Source organism: Chrysochloris asiatica, unplaced genomic scaffold, assembly GCF_000296735.1.
Source record: "Chrysochloris asiatica unplaced genomic scaffold, ChrAsi1.0 scaffold00214, whole genome shotgun sequence".
NCBI classification, from domain to species: domain Eukaryota; kingdom Metazoa; phylum Chordata; class Mammalia; order Afrosoricida; family Chrysochloridae; genus Chrysochloris; species Chrysochloris asiatica.
In genome coordinates, this window is record NW_006408732.1 from 51,809 (window position 1) to 77,133 (window position 25,325).

The 25,325-nt window shown below is 34.3% G+C and overlaps 1 protein-coding gene across 1 annotated transcript in view; it reads right to left on the bottom strand.

The window, feature by feature from the left end:
• Window positions 1-546: 546 nt before the first annotated feature.
• Window positions 547-25,325, bottom strand: part of LOC102831937 (fibroblast growth factor 5-like) — a 28,864-nt gene continuing 4,085 nt past the window's right edge. The window contains exons 2-3 of the mRNA XM_006872890.1: window positions 17,712-17,815; window positions 547-1,546 (exon numbers count right to left, since the gene is read on the bottom strand). Coding sequence (XP_006872952.1) covers window positions 1,208-1,546; window positions 17,712-17,815 — 443 coding nt within the window. The 3' untranslated portion in view covers window positions 547-1,207. The remainder of the gene's footprint in view (window positions 1,547-17,711; window positions 17,816-25,325) is intronic.

Consider the following 25,325-nt stretch of genomic DNA (forward strand, 5'->3'; position numbering starts at 1 on the left):
GAATACTTCCTTATGAAAGGGTTTATCTGTTCACTGGAATGGTTACCTTTAGGATATGATGTTCAAAGGAGATTTAATTTAGCAATAGGAATACTTTTGACAATGAGACTGGATTTGGATAACTGTTAAATGATTCATCTCTTTTGATTCTCCATATTTTCCTCTAAGTGGATTGTTCCCCGTGGATCTATACAGTGGGGATACCAAAGGGTCAGAGACGAGGTATTTTTAAGCACTCAAGTTTCATAGCTTTATGGACAGAATAAAATGTATCCTCCAGCTGTTCAAAAATGAGGGCGGGGTGTGGGGGCTGCGGAGATAAAAGGAGCAGTGAAAGCAAGGCAGAATTAGATATCAATGAAATGTTGCAAGCACAGTGTACTTATACCTCTAATCCTTTCCTTACTTGCAACTTTCAATTCTACCAAAACAGACCTTACATTTTCTCCTCACTTCCAAATCATTATAGCCCAGTCACCAAAAGAGTAGGATTCCACATAATAGCATGAATTACACACAAAGAAATAATTCAAGCAGAGCCTTTGGTGCTGGGAAAGTGAATTTAAACATTTTAAGACATACAGCTAAATTTACATTATCTGAGGTATGGTTGAAAAATCAAAAGTGCAGTGAGTTAAAAAAAAATAAAAAAGAAATTCACATGTTACAAATGAGCTATATATAAACACATTTATAATTCATACACTGCATTAAAATGATTGTTTATGCCATGTTGGTTAAAATAATAAAAGTAAGAAAATATGCTTAACGCAGAGGTATTTTCTTAAAAAACAAAAAATCAAAAGTTAATAAAATATTTCATCTGCATCAAAATATACTTTGGAAACCAAAAGTAAAAATGTACCATGTATGTTCTTTCAAGTTGATCTGTAAAAGTCAGAAAAATGCATAGTCCATGCTATTTAAAGTTCTGAAAATAACAGACTTCCAAATACTCATAAGCATAAAACAAAAGGTTTTACATCTCGTTGAACTAAAGCAGTGTCCACCCTGTAATAGTGCCAGAATCACAGTTCAGTTCCCATATAAAAACATGTTTGCTTCAGTCAAACTGAAACAAATAACCTGACTTCAATACAGTGTATAACAACTGATGCTCTGTCCAAAAAGAAGTCATTAGAGCTCTGAAGACACCTGTAGAAACTCCTGAGGGCAAAGAAGGATTTCTCAAAGGCCAAAATGAATACTATCCAAAGCGAAACTTTAGTCTGTATTTCACTGTGTTAGGACTTTTCCTAGGTGCAGAGAGGGCAACCTTTGGTTTAGGTGGTTTCTTCTTTTCAGGAACAGTAACTGTGAAAGAAAGTTCTGGCTGCTCCGACTGCTTGAATCTCGGCAAAAAATGAGTAGAGATGTGCTGGGGTTTGACCCGTGGACTACAGCCTCGTTTAGCTTTCCCTCTTTTATTCAGAGCCACATACCACTCACGTCCTGTTTTTTCAGTTCTATGTATTGCTGAGGCATAAGTATTATAGCTGTTTTCTTGAAATCGCTCCCTGAACTTGCAGTCATCTGTAAATTTGGCCTAAGGGGAACAAAAAGAGGAAATTTAAGTAGCAGTCGTATTTTAAACTTGTAATAAAATGTGAGATCTTGAATTATAAAGAAAATCAAACAATTCCATTGATGCCTGTGCCTCCTACTCCATGCTCTTTCATAGAAGACATGCTTTTTTTAAAAAGTTGCTTTAAAATTAGTACTTTCCTTTCTTTACTCCTATCTTATTCATGCTTGTAACACTTATTTCTGTTTACTATGTACTTTGTTGTTATTAACTGCTGTCTAGTCAACTCTGACTCATAGTGATTTTATGTGCAACAGAATGAAATGTTGCCCGATCCTGCACCATCCTTATAATTCTTGGCATGTTTGAGCTTATGGTTGCAACTACTGTGTTAATCCATGTTGTTGAGGCTTTCACTCTTTGTCATTGACCCTCTTCTTGGCTAAACAAACATTCTAGTGATTGGTCGGATGACTTGTCCAAGGTATGCAAGATGAAGTCTCCCTATCCTTACTTCTCTAGAGTATTTTGGCTGTACTTCATGACCCAATAATAATATGTGTAAAATTTACAACCGGAATTCTTCATATACTAAAGTATGCTTCTTGTTGTTGTTATGTGCCGTGGAGTCGGTTCCGACTCACAGCGACCCTGTACAGGGTTTCCAAGGCCATAAATCTTTAAGGGAGCAGAAAGCCTAATTTTTCTCCCGTGGAACAGCTGGTAGTTTTGAACTGCTGACCTTGCGGTTTGCAGCCTGATTCGTAACCACTACGCTACCAGACTATATTAAAATTACTTTGAGATTTGTATTTTTTAAATGCTTTAATTTTTTTTCTTCTAAGACCCTTTTCCCCACAAATAAACAGGAATCTATTACTAAGAAATGGTCACCTAGTAAAGCATGAATTTGTGTTTAGAGACAGTGAGTTTAGACTTTGAAACTAGCTTACATTTTTCACTGTTATCAGTGTGCTTCATGTGCTGAAAGAGGGGTAGCATATGGCCCTATTAATACTGCATGTGATGGAGTTCTTAAGAAATACTACTCACATTTTCTCATGCATGTGATATAGAAGAATATACATGATGAAAAAAAGAAGAAATAAATTGGAGTCACTAGATCTTCATGTGCAGAAACACAGAATATTTGCCCTTGAAATGGTCACAGAATAATGGAAAAAGCATACAGTCAGCATCCATCGAGGTGCAGAATAATAAATGAAATTATGATGACAGTATGCAGAGTATATAATGATAGCATAGAGGAAGGGCATCTAAAAGGGTGACACAGTAGTAACAGTGGGCAGGAAAATCTTCCTAGCAAAGGTGACATTTGAGCTGAGTCTTCAAGACATTTGTGAGGCAGGTGATAGGAAAAGGGATTCTCAAGGAACAGGAACAGGGCACTCAAAGGTCAGCATGATACTGTGGAATAACTCTGAGTAATTCCGTTTGACTTCCACTTAGGATTCATGGAAGAAAGAACAAGAGTGACTAAGTGGACCAGTACCAGTGCTAAAAGGACTCAGTTCATCCTTGGACCCTTATACCCACATGATTACTGTGAAAATCAAATCAAATATTTTTCTAGGGAAGGGATCTTTAGTTATTATCAAACTCAAAGGAGCCCATCACCTGTAAAACAATTAAAAATTCCTGTCCTAGACCAAGCAACTAGAGATTTTGTCTTCTAGGGAGAATAGTTTATAGAGAATTGGGAATATCAAAACACGAAAAATCTTGCTGCCTGTATGTAAAATCCTAAAAAGTCAATACTTTCTAGACTAGACCAACAGGTTATATACTGTAAAAAAAAAAAAAAAAAAAAAAATGACGTTTTTTTCCTTACTCTTGTTAATATTGCTAGATTTTTTTCTGTGATTGGATTATAACATGGCAATCAAAAACTCAGAACACTGCAATGCAGTCTACAGAGAAAGGGCTTCAAAAGTTCATGGAAAAATGGAAGGGAAAGATAGTCCCAGCAATGTATGGGAAACAGAAAATATCAGAGTATTTCCAACAGCTTATTTTCCTAGCCTATAATAATTTATCCAAATTATCTACACTCAAGTGTAGTTCAAGAAAGTTCTTTATTTGGAGGTTATAAAACTATAAATTTATTTATTTATTTATTTTAATAAGCCTACTGGTGATTCTCTGGATCTAATCTTTAGCTGACTGGAAGCAGGGGATCTAAAGATCTACCACCTATTAAATTTCTTCCATCTAGTTTTATAACCTACTGGCCAACTAAGCCAAGAGTGTTATAACAATTATCATTCAATATATCAGGTGTGGGGAATGTCCAGCTATCAGGCTGTATAAAGCCCTCGAAATCATTTGGTCTGGCCCTGCCAAGGAAATCTCAGTTCCAGTCATCACATTTGTAATGTTGTTAGGGGTGAGCTAGGGGGTGAGTTAATATAGAAGGATAATTTTCAAGTTCATAATTTTGTATGGCCCGCGAATGACGTTATAAATTTTGGCAGACCAAAAGTTTCCCCACCCATCCTCTAGAAAATCACACATTTATTGTTTCTGTATTTTATTAAATATCATTCTTACAAGTTAAATATAGTTTTTGTCTAGAGATGTTTAACTCTTCAGGACCTTAAATGGTCTCCTGTTTAGAGAATGCCAAAATTTTATTTTAAAATAATAGCTATCACAACCCAGAATGTTTTAGAAGGACATGGAGAGTTTCATTAAAAAAGACTAGTGGGTGTATTTATCCTTCCTCAGATTTTCCTTCCGAAAATGTAATTGAATAATATTTTTTAAAGTATAGTATACATTATACTTTGACCTGATTTCTACTCTTGTTTTACAAAATTCCATTTTCTCAAAATAGAGATATCAATGGTTGCTCTATTAAGTTTTGGCAGTTATGTCTTTTTAACTCTATTGCATTATTTAGATGTTATGGATGACTTTTATGATCTCTTAAAAATATTTTTTTATTATTTTGTCATTTCAACATTTTTTACGTATGCAATTCAGTGACATTCATTACTTTCACAGTGTTGTATAACTATTACCACTAATTTTTCCAAAATTTCCAATCACCCTGAACAGAAACTCAGTGTTCCCTCTTCCTCTCAGCTTTGGTAACTACTAATAGACTTTGGTCTCTATACATTTGCTTATTGTAGACTTCTGTGAGTTTTTCTTTTTGCCTAAAAACGATCAAGAACATGCCATTTTTTAAATTGGCGTGGCTCAAACACACACACACACACACACACACACACCCACACCAACCTATATCCATTTTATCCTAAGGTCATAGCTACACGAAAGCCCATCCTTTCCCCCCCCTAAAATTATTTCATCTTTAAAATGCCTTTCTTCCTCTTCAAATGTTCTCAACTTCTTCTTTCTTAAGAGACCCTTTACTAATGTTACACAGAATAACGATGCTGAGCGTTCTGAGGACCCACAGTCTACATGCATTGGAAATCTACAGACATTGGAAATCTCACATAAAAACAAGGAGCAAAGGTTATCAGACTGTTTTGATTTTGTAAATTGACTTCTAATTTTATGTTTTGTCTGAAAATTTCTTCCAGCTATGATGGAACCGAACCATTGGAAACAAATCTCTCATTGATTTTTTTCTATCAGGAACTCATGTTTTTTCTTGATGAATCCACTATTCCTAACAGAATTCATGATTTATTAAGACAAGATACCCTAAGCAGCATATTTATGCTGCTAATATCATGCATGAAACAACCCAATAGCAGAGAGTCGTTAAGCAGCATAAGTCATATCTATAGGTATTAAAGTACGTACATTTACCATAGACAATTTTTAGAAATACATTGTCAGGTTAATTTTAATCTTCTATCTCCTTTGAATGATAATAATTCCTTATTTTTATCTCCTTTGAATGATAAGAATTCCTTCTAATTTCATTTCAAACAATATGAAATACATATATTTTAAATAATAATGTTGTTTTTAGGTGCCATTGAGCTGGTTCCAACTCAAGACAACCCTGTTTAGGGTTTACAAGGCTATATTTAAGTCTTTACAGGAGCAGAAAACCTCATCTTTTTTCACAGAGCAATTGGCAGATTTGAACTCCTGGCCTTGTGGTTTGCAGTCCAGTGTGTATCCCAAGTGATCCATTTTAAATGATAGAGCTATACTATTTCTCTAGGAATGTGAGGTTAACGTAGACTTTTCTACGTTGTGAAGTGGAAAGATAAATCAAAGTTCAAATCAGCTATTAACTTAATGGCTCCATAGCCTCATTGCTTACCACCCTTAACACAGCAATAAGAAAAATCATTAAACTGTATATAAAGGATCCCTATCTTTTTTTCAAATTCATAACTTCATTAATTTATCCAATAGATGCCTATTGACTGCTTGCCACTTCCCAGAAACTGTGCTAGCTGCTACTTTTATAAAATGGTAAACAATATAAACTGATTTTACCCATGTGCTTTGTTGCCTTTGCTCCTAATGGACAAAACAAATATAACAACAACAACAACAAATTAAATAGTTTTACTAGAATATTCTTGTTATTCAGAGAAGGGGAGAGTAGCTCTTAAGGGAAACAAGAACTTTTTAAAGCACTTTGAATACTTACTCATCTTCTCACACACTTAAGGCATACATTGAGTGTTTTAAGGAAAGGTCAAAGAAAGTAAGACTTTGGTTAACTGGAATAATCCAGAAAAGAATAATTCTGCTTAATTGAAATCTGAGGATCAACTAAATCAAATTGAAATTTATTTCTGTAATTATACTGTCCTCTAAAACCTGTTAGCATAGTTCTTTTTCTTAATAAATATTGTTGGATGGTTGTTGAGGATCTTGACGAAAATGATCTAAGCCTACACTTCTTTCTCCCTCCCCATCACCACCACCAAAAAATACTAGTTCTCATTGTGTACATTTGTGAAATTATGCATTCAATATATTTTGTTGCTGTTGTTGGTAGGTGCCATTGAGTTGATTCCAACTCACAGAGACCTTATGCATAACATAATGAAACATTGCCTATTCCTGCATCAGCCTCAGGGGTATGTAAGAGGTGTAGGATATCAGAGTGAATTAGGAGTGATACCAGTATAAACATTGGGGGTTTTGGGATATGCAATAAATTTCAATTCTTTATTGTACTTTGTTTTTCATGATTTACTTCTTTTTCTGTACACAGACCTTATATAAAGTAGAATGATGATAATTAACTAAGTCTAAAAATTAATGAAAAAAGTAACTATAGACTGAATTGTGCTCTGAACAAAGTTTCTTTACTACATACATCCCTACCTCTGGTTTTTCTATGTCCTTTTAGTGAGAATTGGTTGTCATCTGCCTCCATTATTGGGACTGCATAGGATAAAATAAAACCAAGCCCATGGCCATAGAATCATAACAATCCTACATAAGATTTCTGATACTACAAAGTTTTACAGGAGCAGACAGCCTCTCATCTTTCTCCCAAGGAGCAATTGGTGACTTTGAACCACTGGCCTTGTTGTTAGCAGCCCAAAGCTTTCCCACAGTGCCACCAGTTCTATTACCTCATTTTAGGCCAAATTGCTTCCCATCCACTTCCATCAATGGGGCTGCCTGGGATAGGTGCACAATGCTTAAAGTTGTCTTGTATGTTGTGCAACCAGCTGGATGTTACCTGCACAAAGGCATCCAGCCTTGGTAGTGAATTGGAGCTGAAAACTAGACCCTGCTCCAGTTGCTCCCAAGCCATGTACTCTTGTGCACTACCACTTTTGATTCTTTATTCTTTAAGCCCCATATGGGTACACTGGAAGTTCAGTGGTTGTATTCTCTCCTTCAATATGTAAGAACTAGGTTTGATGTCAGCCAATGCACCCACCTCATATACAGCCACCATCACCTGCCAGTGGAGAATTGTTGGGTTGAAAGGAGTCCTGGTGTTGCACCGTGCTTAACGCGCCAGACTGCAAAGTAGTTTGAACTGCAAGGTCGGCAGTTCAAGCTCACCAGCTGCTCCTCAGAAACTCTATACAGAATTGCTATGGATTGAGTTGCTATGGGTTGGAACCGACTCTATGGCACTTAACAACAACAACAACAATGATGCCATGAAAGGAGCCCTGGTAATGTGTTGGACTGCTAACTGCAAGGTTAGCAGTTGGAGTCCACCAAGTGTTCTGTAGGAGAGAGATGCGACTTTCTGTTCCCATAAAGTTGTCCAACCTCAGAAACCCCATACAGGGTCGCTGTGAGTGGGAATTAACTCCACAGAACACCATCACCATCACCACCATCACCATGATGCCATACACTGCTAGAAGAAATCGGTCTTATACAATCAGAATGCTCCTTAGAAGTGAGGAAGGCAACACTTTATGTCTCATACTTTGGTCATGTTAACCAGACCCTAGACAAGAATATCATGCATGGTAATGTGGAGGGTCAGTGAGAACGAGTAAGACCCTCAGTTAGCTGGATTTATAGTGACAGCAACAACAGGTTCAAATATGACAATTGTGAAGATGGTACTGAACTAGGTATTGCTTCGTTCTGTTGAGCCAAGAGTCACAGTGAGTCAGAGACAACTCAATGGCACCTAACAACAACAACATGATGCTCAACAGATTTCAGCAGAGTTTATAGACTAAGATGGACTAGGAAGAGAGACTTAGTGATCTTTGCTAAATCAGCCGGTGAAAATTTTATGGAGCTTGATGGTTCTATTGACAACAACAGGACCAGGCAGTATTTCACTCCATTATGTATGGTGTTGCCATAAGTCAGAGGCTGATTTGTTGGCTACAATGACAGCACCATGGGCTAACTATAGTCATATACTGCTCTCTCTAGAGCATGGCCACATTTCTTGCTGCTTGGCCCTGAACATTTGTTCATTCTATATTACTCCTAATAATCAAACAAGAAAATACATACACTGGTATTTAATAATAAACCAACCTGACATAATATAGTGATGGATCCTAAACATAGGGCATTGTTCTTCCTATCAAATTCAAGAATTGCCTTAAAATTACTCAGGAACCTATTCAAAATACAGATGCCAGGCCCTATTTCCAGAGACCATGTTCCAGTAAGTTTGATTCGAGACCCTGCAACAGCATCCCTGACCAGAATTCCATGCATTTTGATGCAGGTGAGGTGAGGAGAAATACCATGTAAGATAGGAGTTGTCTTTCTGATGCTTTTAAAACTATAAAGCTGAACTTCAGTGGGCTTCTATGCACCAGGTGTTTTGCATATGTTATTTATTCCACTCTCACAATAGATTTATGAATATTATTATCTGGTTAAGGGGATCATGATAACTCAGTGGTAGAATTTTTGTTTTCCATATGTGATACCTTAGTTAAATTTCCATCCTAATCACCTCATGCACAATCATCATTCATGTATTAGTGAAGGCTTGTGTCTTGCTATCATGCTGGATAGATTTCGATAGATCTTCCAGACTATGATTAAAAAGAAAGGTCTTGTGGTCTACTTTTGAAAACTCTATGGGTTTCAATTGTCCAATCCACAACTGACTATGGGCATGATGCTGGACTAGGCAGTATTTAGTTCCATGGTACATGGGGTCTCCATGAATCAAGGTCCAAACTGGATGGCAGTTAACAGTATTCTGATTTTTTAGTCAGAGAAGTTAGAAAAGAAAAGAAAAAAAAAAAAAAAAGATTCTTCTAAAACCCCATACTTATCAAGTACCAGGGCAGACCACAAGTTAAATCTCATGTTTTCTAATTCCTACATTAAAGCTCATGGAAGCAGCAGTCAATAAATCAAATGACATATTGTATTGAGCAAATCTTCTCAAATACTTGTTTAAAGTGTTAAAGAGCAAAGACGTCTCTTTGAGGACAAAGGTACCTGATTCAGTCAGGGTGTTTTTAATCACTTCATAAGAATATCCTAGAGTGGTATTATAGGATAAGAACTGGGTTGTTAAGTGAAAGGTTAGTGGTTCAAACCTACCAGCTGCTCCTTGGAAATCTTACACAGGTTCACTATGAGTTGAAACCAACTGGATGACTGTTAACAATAATAACATATGCATATGGAAGTTAGACAATTACTAAGAAAACTCGTAAAGATTTGATGCATTTGAATTATGGTATTGGCTAAGAACACTGAAAGCACCATGGACTGATAAGAACAAACTAATCTACCTTGGAGGACATACAGCCAGGATGGTCCTTAGAAGTGAGGAAGCTGAAAGTTTGTCTCACCTGTTTTGCACATGTTACCTGAAGGGATGAGTGCCTGAAAAATGCATCATGCTTAATAAAGTAGGGGGTTAGTCAGAAAGGAAGACCCCCAATGAGATGAACTAGCATAGTGACAACAGCAATGAGCTTAAACAAAACAACTGTGAGAATGGCACAGAAACAGACAGTTTTGTTGTGCACAGAGTCACTATGTATGGGACCCAATTCAATGGCCCCAAACAACAGAATAAAGCTATATGCATTTCACCATCTAAATCTGGGTTATTTCCTAGGCTTTTTAAAAATATAGTTTTACTAGCCCTGAAGCTGCTCTGTGTTAAAAGATTAATGAAAAAGTATTGCCACTTCCTAAACCATAAGAGAGATATAACACCATCTCTGTCTTTAAGCCAAGATGGATCTCTGAAGCCACAAGTCAACACATCACAACAACATTTCCTCGGTAAAATAGGTTCTTTGTCCAGATTTACGAAGTTAAGGGAAGAAATCACATTTACTGAAAAGATAAGAGCCCTGAATACTTACTTACTTACATACATTTATTTATTTAGCCTGAATTACCAGACATTCATTTTCTATGGAAATTAAAAGTCCTTAGAGGGCAAGGGAAGTTCTATTTGAATGCCTTTATGTCTTGACTGGCAGAGTGAAGTGCTTAATGTTATTTTTTGATGATGATGATAACTATTGCTCAAGTCTCCATTTCTCCTTTCAGTAAACATGCCCAACTTTAGGGGCTGCTTACTCCTGCTTACTCTGCCCCCAGCTCAGGAAGTTCATTTCAGACTCTCAATGCAGGCAAGCCAGCTGGCATCCTCTGAAATCAGGAAAGGAGGACGTTCTAGTCCTTGCTTATGGCTGATCAAGCACACATTCCATGCCTGTTTCATAAACTCTACAATTAGCTTTCTTTCCAAACATGATCCCTTAAAACCCTGAGAAACAAAAATAAGTCCATCACATCCTTCTCCCTGGATCTCTAAAATAGCTAAAGTGTTTTTCTCCATGCTATCTTGCATATTTTTTGGAAAGATTGAAGAATACATAACCCTTTATTAGGATTTACAGTTTAAAAGGGGAAATAAAATGCAATATAGAACTCCAAAAGAACAGTAATTATGATCTTAAGGAATTCTTGCCAACTTAAGAGTTTGAGCCTGTAATGTTGCTTTCAACTTCAAATTCACTGGGAAAAGGAAAACCCTGGAGATGAGAGGCTAACAAAAAGTTTGGCTTCAGAAGAAATAAAGGTTAATGATAAATAGGATTGAGTGTTGCTCTAAATATCTGAGGACTCACAGCTGCCTTCCTCCCAAACCAAAAAAACCTTCTAACAAACAGGAAATTGAGGAAGACTATTTTAGAAAAATTAAGTGCTGAATACTCTCTAGACACTACCCTGTTTTCCATGCACTATTTCACTTAAAATTCTCAACTATCCCAATAGATTATTACATTCAGTGTCTTCCTTTTACAAGTGAGAAATCCGAGGAACAAATTCTTTAAGTAAAATCATACAGCTAACAAGGCATGGATCTAACTGAGCTGTTACCCACCACCACCATCATCACCATCACAACCACAAACAAATAACAATAACAAAAACCCACAGTTGCCCTCAAGTCAAGTCAATTCCAACTCCTGGTGACCCCATGTGTTTCAGAGTAGAACTATATTCCATAGGATTTTTCAGTGACTAATAAATAAGGAGCTCTTGTAGTATGTTGTTGTTGCTGTTGTGTGCCGTGGAGTAGGTTCCAACTCATAGAGACCCTGTACAGGGTTTCCGAGGCTATAGATCTTTATGGGAGCAGAAAGCCTCATCTTTCTCCCGCGGAACAGCTGGTAGTTTCGAACTGCTGACCCTCAGGTTCACAGCCCAATTCATAACCACTACGCTACCAAAGCTCCTTCTGGTAGTAGAGTCGGAACCGACTCCACGGTACTTAACAACAACAACACCAATTGGACTCCTGATGTGGCACTGTGGGATCAGTACTAGAACGCAACCCAGCCAGTTGGCAGTTCAAACTCGCCAGCTGCTTCTTGGAAATCCTATACAGGGTTGTTATGAGTCAGAAAAGACTCGACACTCAATGGCACTTAACAACAACAAGAATTTTCCCATAAGATAAACACTGAACTGCAAACCTCAAGGTCAATGGTTTGAGCACATCAACCAATCAGCAGGAGAAATATGAGGCTTTCTGTTCCCACAAAGATTTGTTGTTGTTGTTGTTGTTGTTGTCAAGTGCCATCAAGTCGATTCCGACCCATAGCGACCCTGTACAGGGTTTCCAAGGAGTAGCTGGTGAGCTTGAACCACCGACCTTGCAGTTCAAACGGCTTTGCAGTCTGGCGCACTAACCCACAGCGCCACACCAGATTTACAGCCTCAGAAACCCTGTACAGGCTCACAGTCAGTCAGACTGACTTGATGGCACTTACCAACAACAACAATTTTTCAGAAGTCGATCACGAGATCTTTCTTTCAAAGTGCCTCGGAGTGTACTTGAACCTCTTTTGAGTAGCAGTGGAACTCACTAACCATTGGCACCACACAGGGACTCCCTAAGCCACCACACTCAATGTCATTTGCTCTTACATCTGGATCCACCTCAGAAAAATAAAGACTCTCTATGGGACTTTCAACCTAAAAAGGCCTGTTCGGTTTGGAGGTTGGGAGGAGGATGGAACAGGAACAGACTGGCAGAGAAATGAAGCTCAGTTTAGGAATTAGTTAAGAAAGAATAAAGGCTGTAGCATTGACACTGTCTAACCTTTATGGTTCCTTAGAAAGCAGTCATTTACTCCTACTCAGTATGATGATTCCCATACACTTTCATCCTTTGGGGAAATGCTGAAAACACCAGAATGATAGGAATTTAGCTAATTGTCTTTCTAATGTATACTAGTCAAGTGTCACCATAAGTTGGAACTGACTCAATGACACTTGACAACAATAGCAGTTTCAAGGAGTGGTACAAGGAACTCTGGTAGTGTAGTCATTACAAATTGGGCTGCGAACCTTAAGGTCAGCAGTTTGAAACTACTAGCTGTTTTGCGGGAGAAAGATGAGGCTTTCTGTTCCCATAAAGACTTACAGCCTCAGAAACCCTGTACAGGGTCACTATGAGTCAGAACCGACTTGACTTCACTTAAGAACAACAGGTAGAAGATGGGCTTGAATGAGTGTAGGGAGTAAGACGTGTAGAGAGATGGAGTTCAAATAAAACTTCTCTTACTAAATTAAATTAACAATGGTAGCACAAAAATAAAACCAGCATAAACTTTGCCTAAATCTAACCATTCTGGACAGATATTTGTTTGTCATATTTGTGTCCACTGACCACAGGGTATTTATCAGGTGATCTTCTGTGGACAAAACAGACTCTTTTTTTCCCTTTTGAAAGTTCTTTATGCAACTTATCATCATATTGAATAAGGAACATTTATAAAACTGTTAAATCCTGTAATGGGCATGGCCTGTCTTATCTAGACTTTAAAATTAAGTACAGGAGAAACACAAGTAGATGCATAAAAAGTGCTGTAAAAGAGAAACAGAGAGTAAGCAACTAGAAAGGAAACGAAAAAGAACTTTGCAAATTTGTAGAAATTTACTACAAATCCAAAATTGCTTATTTATGTAACTATCAAATGTTGTTGTGAAGTGCTGTCGAGTCGGTTCTGACTCATAGCGACCCTGTATAGGATTTCTGAGAAGCAGCTGGTGGGTTTGAATAGTATTACAAATATTCTAAGGACACATCACTGTATTCATTTTTTTAAGTGTTACATAAAAGTGTTATTAGATGATGCAATTTATTCTCACAAAAGAATAGAGTAAAACAATATAATTGGTTCCAAACAAAATTACTATTTTTGCCCAAGCTAACTTTTCCTTGGCAACTAGTATAGCGTTTAAAAGAAATAGTGAAAAGTTTAGCGCTGGATGAATAACTTGTTAACTGTGTGACCTTAGGAAAGTAAGTTAACATGTCTAAGACTCTTTCTTCACCTAATTATCTAATGAAATAATGTTAGTGAAAGAACTTTTAAAGACCTAGTAAGTAATTTATAATATTCTGTTTTTTCCTATAAAAAACAACTTGAAAATCTACAATTATCTATGAATATATTTCAGTACAATTTTGGAATTATTTTCCCCAGAATTGTATCAATACTTTATATGTTTAGTTCACATGTATATAATAGATAAAATCCTAAAGGTAACCTTTATATTAGTAATCAGTAATTTAAAATAACTCATAAAAAACTAAATAGCTCAAAATAGTACTTCTAACTCTTGGAGTATAATGAATTTTTGTTTGACAATTATATAATTTTGTAAAAATCAAACAATAATATTTAAAGTTACAAGAAAAAAATCATGATGTTTAACTAGAAACTAGAAACAAGAAAGAAACCATCTGGGCACAAACTAATCATTGCTAGGATTAATAATCATTTTAAATTCAGTATCCTTAAAATAAACACTTTTTAATTTAATTGTTTTCATTTAGAGAAAAAGTGCTAATAGAAGCTCAGACAAAAGAAAGTGGACTTGGACAATTGGTTTTAAAAGCACCCATATAATTGTAGGGCTTAATTTTTTATCTACAATGCAACTCAAAGTCATCAGAATGACTTTTATATAAAAGAGCTTTGGTGAGTGACAAGAGCAAGACTTGCTTTGTACTGTGTAAAAGTCATTATCCCATGAAATAACTTTAGCCTGCCAAGATGAGAAAGAATAACAGATGCTGTTTTTGCATTATCTGCATTTTTTCAGCCAGTCATCCTTAGACATTTGGGTCAAATTTCTAGAAATTTGTTACTTGCATTTGACAGAGGAATCACGTATCCTAACCTCTTGGTTTGACCCTTCTAATTGGCATCCATTTGTAATACTTCTCTTTCTATGGCAATTATTCCTAAATTGATCCAAGGATAGTCTATTTTTGCACATGCATTGAGTATAAATCAGAGAATAAGGAAATAAACATGATAGTTACTCAAAACCAAAAAATTAGTAAGCGAAAGGTTGTTTCACATGCATTTTATATTTTTAAGCTGTTTAAATTTCAAAGATTCTTTAATTTTTGAAACTTCAAAATAGAATGATGTAAAGTTTGTTTTGTTTTGTTTTCAGATATATTGTTCTCTAGCCTGTGTGTAGTTTTTATTTTAAAAAACAAAATATTAATATTAATTCATATACTACTTTTCTCCAGCAAGGCAGAACTTCACACCTTAAAATAAATAAATGGAAAAAAAATCTAAGAACAATTATTTAATGAGTATTATATTATAACTTTTTAGAATATAATTTCAGAAAATCAAATAGGTAATTTTTTTTTTACAATAGTTGCAGAGGGAGATTAAAGACCTTAACAATGATTTTTCATTTATTTTAATAAACTTAGATTTTATGAAATTATTGACATACATTATATTTGATCATATAAATATAAGTAATATTTATTAGGCATTTAACAGTATACAAAACACCGTTGGAAGTAATTTACTTATTTATTATGTTATTTAATCCTCAAATTACTTATAGAAATAGCTTGAATTCTAATATCGCCTCCAAGAATTTTTAGCGAATTATGCTCAGATGATAAAGAACATTAAAACTGTAAAAAATTTACACTTTAATGAAATTTTCATTGAATTTTCAAAGGCTTTTAAAGTAGTAAGTTCCAATGAATTGTATGCTTATTTAAAATGCCTTATTAAACTTCACCTCTCATATTTCGGAATCATTGTCAGGAGGGACCAATCGCTTGAGAAGGATATCATATTTGGTAAGGTGGAGGGTCAGATAAAAAGAGGAAGACCCCCCAGCAAGATGATTGGCAAAGTGGCAGCATCAATGAGCTCAAGAGCGGCAACAATTGTAAGGTTGGTATAGGACCGGGCAGTGTTTCGTTCTGTTGTACATAGGGTCGCTATGAGTCAGTACCGACTGGATGGCACCACCAACAACAATTTAATTTTCAAGTTTTTATGAATGCATTTTAATTCTCTGCCTGTCTTGATATTCTATTCTCCTTGGTTTTCTGATTTCATTTCTCTACTTGCATTTTACTATATTATTTAATATATCAGTGTGGTGGCTCTGTTGGATAAATATTGGACTTCAAACCACAAGGTAGGCAGTTTGATACCACTAGCTCCTCCATGGGAGAAACATAAGGGTTTCTACCACCACAAAAGTTTATAGCCTCGGAAGCTCTTAACAACAGCATACTGTTGAACACATATCTTGACGTTATTTATTTATTTATTATTAAACTTTTTATTGTGACTTGGATGAAGGCTTACAGAGCAAATCAATTTTTAAAGAAAGAAGTCTTAGTGGTAAAGTGGTTAAAGCACTCAGCAGATAACCAATAGACTGGCTGTTTGAACCCACCAGCCACTATTTGGGAGAAGTATGATGCAGTCTGCTTCTGTAAAGATGAAAAGCTGTTGAAACCCTATATGGCAGTTCTACTCTATCCTATAGGGTCACTGTGAGTCAGAATCACTTCAACACCAGTGAGCTTTTTGTTTTGAAATACACTTTAGAAATTGGAAAAGTAATACTTGCCCAATGCACTTAGTAAGAATCAAAGCGTATGTACAAGGATTAAAGGGCTAAAATTGCCTATTTGATGATTTAAGGTGACGAAATCTAGTACACTACAGAAAAAAGCATAAATGTCTTTGAAGTGATAAATACAAATACAAATAAAGACAATTTGTGACTAGGAAAACAAAGGAACATATTCTATTATCTTTAAGATATTTGAATACTTCAAGATACTGGCATTTTCTTAGACAAATATAAAAATTTATAGTTTATGAATTAAATTAAATGTGAAAGTGTTCTTAAGATTTTAAAAGTATAAAATTTACCTTCATAGTTTAAAGAAGTGATTTTAAAAAACACATTCTTATGTTTTAAGTGGAAGTTTACATAGAAAATTAGGTTCCCACTTAATAATTTTTACTTGTTCCATGACACTAGTTGTGTTCTCCATAATGTGTCAATATTCTCATTGTTTCCATCTTTCTGTTCTGTTTCCATTAACCTACCTTCCCTGTCCCTCCTTAGCTTCTCCTCTTTGTCTTAAGATAAATGCTGACCAATGGATCTCACAGAGTTGAAAAGTATTATTTTTCATTGAATAAACAAACAGGATGAGAATTCATCAATTGATTCAAATGAAAGCTCTGTGTGGAAGACTGGAGTCCTCTCATTATTGAGTTCTTCCTCCCATAGTTGCTAATATAAAAATATGTTGTCTTATGTAAGTATAGTTTTTTATATCATTAATAACTTATAAGGATTCAATAAGAACTTTATTAAACACCAAACCAAAATTCAAACTCACTGCTGTCAAGTCAATTCTAACTTTTAGCAACCGCATGGTACAGAGTAAAGCTGCCCCTATAGTGTTTCCAGGCTGTATGTAAATCTATACAGAAATTAACCACCACATCTTTCTCCATGGTGTGGCTGGTGGGTCCATTCAGCAATCTTTTGGTTAGCAGCTGAGTGCTTTAACCACTGAGCAACCAGGATTGCATGCTAACACATATGATAAAATTACCATAAACATGTAAATTTTAAATATTATTGAATGTATTATTTCACAATATTTACTCTTTAATTGGACCATTTTTAAGAAACAATGATAATTATTTTCAAATAGACTTGCCCTTGAAATTTGTGTAAATTTCAAAGTATCTTTACATGCAAATAAAATACTTGCATGATTACTTGCAAAATCACATGCAATTGTATCGGTTCAATATACATAATGTGCTTAATTTTGTTGTTTTTGTTGTTATTCTCTAGACAACAAGTCTGTTGTGTCTACCAGTTTTGAAAATCACTTCATTCTGTTTTAAAAAATGTAAAATCTCTATAACATCGTTAACAAATATAAAGCAGTTCTACTTACACTTGCATGGAGTTTTCCTTTTTTTGACATCGCTAAAAATTTGTTGCTGAAAACTCCTCGTATTCCTACAATCCCCTGAGACACAGCAAATATTTCCAAAATACCTAGGATGACAGAAATCCCAAAATAAAACACAGAACCTTCTGAATACATCTTTTGTGAAGATTTCAATTTCTACATAGATCCTTTCCATTCTTTATCACTATGAATTTTTACCTCAGTATATAAATCTTTGGTTTTCATTATATTCATTTTTTGTTGTTGTTCAGGAAAGTCATTCAAATTAGTGTTTCAGTGTTCATTTTAAATTATTGCTTTCTAGATTCAAAGATTTGATTCTTCATCAATAACTCTGATTTTTTCTTAGAAATGATATACTAGTTTTAGTAAAAAGTGTTTGACAATGTAACCTTTTTCAAGTTCTAAAGAAATTCAAAAGATAATTTCTGTGCATGTTTTTCAAAAAAATTCTCCTCTATTCTTTTCATATCAGATATAATATACTACTTTTCATATCAAATCTTGAAAATTCTGTACTCAAGACTAGAATTATTGCCAGTCTTGGAAATAGTATATTGTTACATACAAAAATGTCCCTCTTCTCAAATCATCACTACTATAAAAATACAAATAAATACCACAAATGAATTAGTGAGTGGTTAATTTAAAGATTACATTTAAAAGATACTGAAAGCATTATAAATGATTTGGGATTATTGGCTCAATGAAGTGTTTAATGGATTATGGCTTGGAACATCTTACTTTTGAATGACTTTCCTGAACAAAATTTTAATGAGGTATTTTATTACATTATCATTTATATTTTATATGTAAATTAAATTTGAAATTCCATATCCGCTAAATCAAGAGAATCACACACCATAGTTCATAGAGTATTTTAAGAAGTTGAAACTAAAATCTACATTTAATTGGAAGGCAGGCAGGCAAGCAGGAAAGAAGGCAGGAAGGCAGAAGGGAAAAAATCTCAATATTTCAACCAATACTATGCCGGACTCCAAATTTCAAGGTCAGTGGTTCAAAGCCACCAGCTGTTCCCTGGAAGCCTTATACGGAATCCCTATAAGTGTGAAGTGACTTGACTTGAAGATACTTAACAAAAACCTACCATGCTGAGCATAAGTATACTAATTATGGCATGACAATAGGACTCAGCTGAATAAAAAAAAAATTCATGAAATTTTCTTGAAGAAAATCAAACTTCCCATGAAATATTTGGGGTACTTATAAAATTGTTCAGTTTATAAAAACAATTAGTATATTCTATAGACATATGTTATATAAATATTTGTTGTTAAATGTCGTCGAGTCGGTTCCGACCCATAGCGACCCTGAACAGGATTCCCGAGGCTGTAAATCTTTACAGGAGCAGAAAGTCTCCTCTTTCTCCCACGGAGCAGCTGGTACTTTCGAACTGCTGACCTTGGGTTCGCAGCCCGATTCGTAACCACTACGCTACCAGAGCTCCTTTATATAAATACAAGAATATTTAAATTGAGTATTTATATTGTATAATTTGTAACAATATTGATGAGGATTTATTCAATTAATAAAATAAATAGGACGTTGATGGGGTAAAGGTGAAAGGGGAAGAACTTGTTTTTTGTTATAAATGTTCTTAACCTGAAATTAATAAAACACATTTCAAGGAAACTGCAACTGTCAATTTATTCACAGGAAGGATCAATCACTGGAGAAGGATATCATGTTTGGTAAGGCAGAGGGTCAGAGAAAAAGAGGAAGACTCCCAGAGAGATGGATTGGCAAAGTGGCAGCATCAATGGGCTCAAGCATGGCAACAATTGTGAGATTGTCCCAGGATCTGGCAGTGTTCAGTTCTGTTGTGCATAGGGTCACTTTGGGTTGGTACTGACTCGATGGCACCTAACAACAACATTATTTTGAAAATATAAAAAATGAAATAAAAAAAAATGAAAATTTGTTCTTAAAAAGGGAGCTATTTTTGCCTTTAAGGAAGAAACAAATGAAACCAAGTGTCCCATGAATCCATTTTCTTCAAATTGTACTCAAAATGCTATTTACAACAGATTTTGCTTTAGAAAAAAAAAATTATCAGACTGAGAAGCAGACGAAAAGGTTTAAAGCAATATTATTTATCAAATAGTAAAGCACAGAATACTTTATAGCGCTAAATGCATTACACAGATGTAATGTAACATGTTATAATATTATTACTAATGTATTACTAGACCATGTGATGCAAAGTTTTATTTATTTCCATCAAAATTGCATAGCAATAATGGTTTCAGGTATTTTGAAAGTGAGAGAATATGATTGTGAATAGTTTGTGTGTTTAATTTTTTTTTTTAAGTAGAGTAAGAGAAAGGATATGTATAATTACAGATACAAAAGATACAATATAGACTGATAGAAGGTGATACTTAGTTTTAAGTTTACCCCAATTCATGGTTCTAGATTACTAGAATTTTAATAGTCCATTTTCAAAAAAAATATTTAGCTTTGTGATTGCAAATTCATAATGCATTAGTGTAAAACTACATGGTAGAATAAAAGGTAAAATTCTCATTATGTATGTGTTTTCAGGCTGACATTTCAATCATAGAGGTAAAAGGACTACATAATTTTGGTTAATGCAAATGCTACATATTTATTAACATGAAAATTAAATACTATCATTTTCTATTTTTAAGAACTATCTATTTTTACTCATTTAATTTGTATGGTCATACTATGTTCTTCTGTGTGGGTATGTTATAGAATTGTAATGTAATGAGTTTTAACTATAGGAAATGATTAAATAATATATGTGAAAATGCCATTATTAGATACTATAAGGCATTTCTTCAAGTAAGCTACAGTATAAAATGATGTAGAATTAAAAATTTATAATTTAAAGGACATTGTATTAACTGAGAGCTAAAAAACAAAAAAACAAACAACAAAAAAAAAACTTTCATGTGTCTTAATTTATTTGATAATTAAGAACACAGAGGGCAACGAAGCCCTATAGGTATCAAAGAATCATTTTTGTCGCAATATTGAGAACACCATGAAGATCACAATTTTCAAAGAAATTTCAACAGTAATTTCATGATGTTTTTTTATCTACAGTATTGAAGAAGAGTCTATAATTCCTTCTAATTCAGTGCCTTGACTACTCCCAAGAGATCACAAATCTAGTAATGTTAGGAGAGAATTCTACATAATATTTAAGCCCATCTGCATTAAATCACACATAAATAAGTTTCCAGAAACATTTCTCTAAAACAAATTTTAAAAAATCAGTAATTATCCAAATTCTATTGTTAGGAGTCAAAAACTTCAATAGACTCAAACATATCAGAGATCACAACAATGGCTCAGGACTAGGCAATTTAGCATTCATTTATATGTAAGGAGCCTGAACTCATTAGCTAACAACTAACAATATCATCATTTGGAAGTCGATATTTGATGGAATTTATAATTCACCATATGGATGTCAATAAGATAAATGGGGAAAGACAAATAGTCTCACAAATCATAGATATTCAATGAATATTTGCTACATTGAGTTATTTTCTTTGACCCTCTAACTCCCTTTTTTCTCTTTCAGGACATTCTATGTGCTGACATTTGTAACATTTGTAACACAAGTCTAACTACTCTCTTGCTATTAGCAACAATTGTTTTTCCTTGGTGTCCACATTTAAGAAGTTCCAAAGACGAGAGAAATACCAACAGTTGGAATTATCTTCTTTTGGAATTTCAGGGTAACTGCCTAGATTGAAGGAGGCTTTATAAAGTAAGAATTTTGTGGTATCTTTTGGATTATACACACACAGTTTAATCCCCTTACAAGCATAGTAATTCTGAAGTAAGTTTATTTCTATAAGAAAGTATGTATCTAAATCATTTTGCCTAAATTCTTTCTAGATATTTTTACTATGATCGGATTCTGTTGGTGGTGGTTGATACAATTATGTAAATATCTCTTTTCTTCTATTTCTTAATGAACAAGATATATTTAAAATAAACATATTTAATGCACTCAGAGGCTTAGAACAGACCATCTAAAAATCTCCAAAGAAAAATTATTTGAAATTTTAGTTGCTTTACTTGCATTTACAAAATAATAGATAACTTGCAGGGAAATATGATATATGAGTCTTGTGATATCTCAGTTAACAGTCTTCTTTGATCATCTTTATATCATAGTAATTTTCCACCTGTTTTTAAATTTAGCATACATAGATTCCGATTCACCTAGACTCAATGGACCATCTAAAGGTTGACTTTACATGACACCAAAATAAATAGTAAATTCAGATTATTTTTCAAATCACTATAATTGAGAGTTCAATGTAGAGTGTGGGGATCATAGAAAATGATGGATAAACAGTGTAAAGAATGCAAATTCCAGAACACATCATTATGCTTGGCAGGATCTGTACATAGACCAAGAGGCAGTAGTTCAAACAGAACAAGAGGTACTATAAGATTTAAAATCAGGAAAAGTGTAAGTAAGGGTTGCATCTATTCGTATATTTTTCCATCTGTATTCTGACCAAAAATTGAAAAGCTGGGTCATACGAAGAAGACTGTGGCATCAGGGCTGGAGGAAGACTCACAAACTACCTAATATATGCAGATAGCATAACCTAGCTTGCTGAAAGCAGAGAGGGCCTGGTGGTGATGGTGATGTGCCATGGAGTAGGTTCCGACTCATGGCAACCAACCCTGCATAGGGTTTCCAAGGCTGCAAAATTTTACAAAAGCAGAAAGCCTCATCTTTCTCCCGTGAAACAACTGATAGTTTCCAACTGCCGACCTTGAGGGTAGCAGCCTGACTCGTAATCACTATGCTACCAGAGCTCCTTGAAGTACTTATAAATGAAAATGAAAGACTATGGCTCTCAGTATGAATTATACTTCAACATAAGAAAACAAGGAAGCACAGTGACTCCATACACTAAGCACTGAACAGCGAACCACAAAGTCTGTAGTTCAAACTTGCCAACCACTTAGTGGAAGAAAAATGAGGCTTTCTGCTCCTGCAAAACATTTTGGGCAAATATACTGCAAAAGATCTCTGTAATGTGTTAAAAAGCAAAGATTTCATTTTAAGGACTAAAGGATGCCTGACCCAAGCCATGGTATTTTCAGTTGCCTCATATGCATGTGATGGAGCCCTACTAGCCTAGTAGTGGATTATGCACATGGCAAGGTCGGCAGTTCAAATCCAGCAGTCACTCCTCAGGAGAAAGATGAAGCTTTCTGCTCCTGTAAAGGTTTGTTGTTGTTGTTGTTATGTGCCATGGAGTCGGAACCGACTCATAGCGACCCTGTATAGGATTTCTGAGAAGCAGCTGGTGGGTTTGAATAGTATTACAAATATTCTAAGGACACATCACTGTATTCATTTTTTTAAGTGTTACATAAAAGTGTTATTAGATGATGCAATTTATTCTCACAAAAGAATAGAGTAAAACAATATAATTGGTTCCAAACAAAATTACTATTTTTGCCCAAGCTAACTTTTCCTTGGCAACTAGTATAGCGTTTAAAAGAAATAGTGAAAAGTTTAGCGCTGGATGAATAACTTGTTAACTGTGTGACCTTAGGAAAGTAAGTTAACATGTCTAAGACTCTTTCTTCACCTAATTATCTAATGAAATAATGTTAGTGAAAGAACTTTTAAAGACCTAGTAAGTAATTTATAATATTCTGTTTTTTCCTATAAAAAACAACTTGAAAATCTACAATTATCTATGAATATATTTCAGTACAATTTTGGAATTATTTTCCCCAGAATTGTATCAATACTTTATATGTTTAGTTCACATGTATATAATAGATAAAATCCTAAAGGTAACCTTTATATTAGTAATCAGTAATTTAAAATAACTCATAAAAAACTAAATAGCTCAAAATAGTACTTCTAACTCTTGGAGTATAATGAATTTTTGTTTGACAATTATATAATTTTGTAAAAATCAAACAATAATATTTAAAGTTACAAGAAAAAAATCATGATGTTTAACTAGAAACTAGAAACAAGAAAGAAACCATCTGGGCACAAACTAATCATTGCTAGGATTAATAATCATTTTAAATTCAGTATCCTTAAAATAAACACTTTTTAATTTAATTGTTTTCATTTAGAGAAAAAGTGCTAATAGAAGCTCAGACAAAAGAAAGTGGACTTGGACAATTGGTTTTAAAAGCACCCATATAATTGTAGGGCTTAATTTTTTATCTACAATGCAACTCAAAGTCATCAGAATGACTTTTATATAAAAGAGCTTTGGTGAGTGACAAGAGCAAGACTTGCTTTGTACTGTGTAAAAGTCATTATCCCATGAAATAACTTTAGCCTGCCAAGATGAGAAAGAATAACAGATGCTGTTTTTGCATTATCTGCATTTTTTCAGCCAGTCATCCTTAGACATTTGGGTCAAATTTCTAGAAATTTGTTACTTGCATTTGACAGAGGAATCACGTATCCTAACCTCTTGGTTTGACCCTTCTAATTGGCATCCATTTGTAATACTTCTCTTTCTATGGCAATTATTCCTAAATTGATCCAAGGATAGTCTATTTTTGCACATGCATTGAGTATAAATCAGAGAATAAGGAAATAAACATGATAGTTACTCAAAACCAAAAAATTAGTAAGCGAAAGGTTGTTTCACATGCATTTTATATTTTTAAGCTGTTTAAATTTCAAAGATTCTTTAATTTTTGAAACTTCAAAATAGAATGATGTAAAGTTTGTTTTGTTTTGTTTTCAGATATATTGTTCTCTAGCCTGTGTGTAGTTTTTATTTTAAAAAACAAAATATTAATATTAATTCATATACTACTTTTCTCCAGCAAGGCAGAACTTCACACCTTAAAATAAATAAATGGAAAAAAAATCTAAGAACAATTATTTAATGAGTATTATATTATAACTTTTTAGAATATAATTTCAGAAAATCAAATAGGTAATTTTTTTTTTACAATAGTTGCAGAGGGAGATTAAAGACCTTAACAATGATTTTTCATTTATTTTAATAAACTTAGATTTTATGAAATTATTGACATACATTATATTTGATCATATAAATATAAGTAATATTTATTAGGCATTTAACAGTATACAAAACACCGTTGGAAGTAATTTACTTATTTATTATGTTATTTAATCCTCAAATTACTTATAGAAATAGCTTGAATTCTAATATCGCCTCCAAGAATTTTTAGCGAATTATGCTCAGATGATAAAGAACATTAAAACTGTAAAAAATTTACACTTTAATGAAATTTTCATTGAATTTTCAAAGGCTTTTAAAGTAGTAAGTTCCAATGAATTGTATGCTTATTTAAAATGCCTTATTAAACTTCACCTCTCATATTTCGGAATCATTGTCAGGAGGGACCAATCGCTTGAGAAGGATATCATATTTGGTAAGGTGGAGGGTCAGATAAAAAGAGGAAGACCCCCCAGCAAGATGATTGGCAAAGTGGCAGCATCAATGAGCTCAAGAGCGGCAACAATTGTAAGGTTGGTATAGGACCGGGCAGTGTTTCGTTCTGTTGTACATAGGGTCGCTATGAGTCAGTACCGACTGGATGGCACCACCAACAACA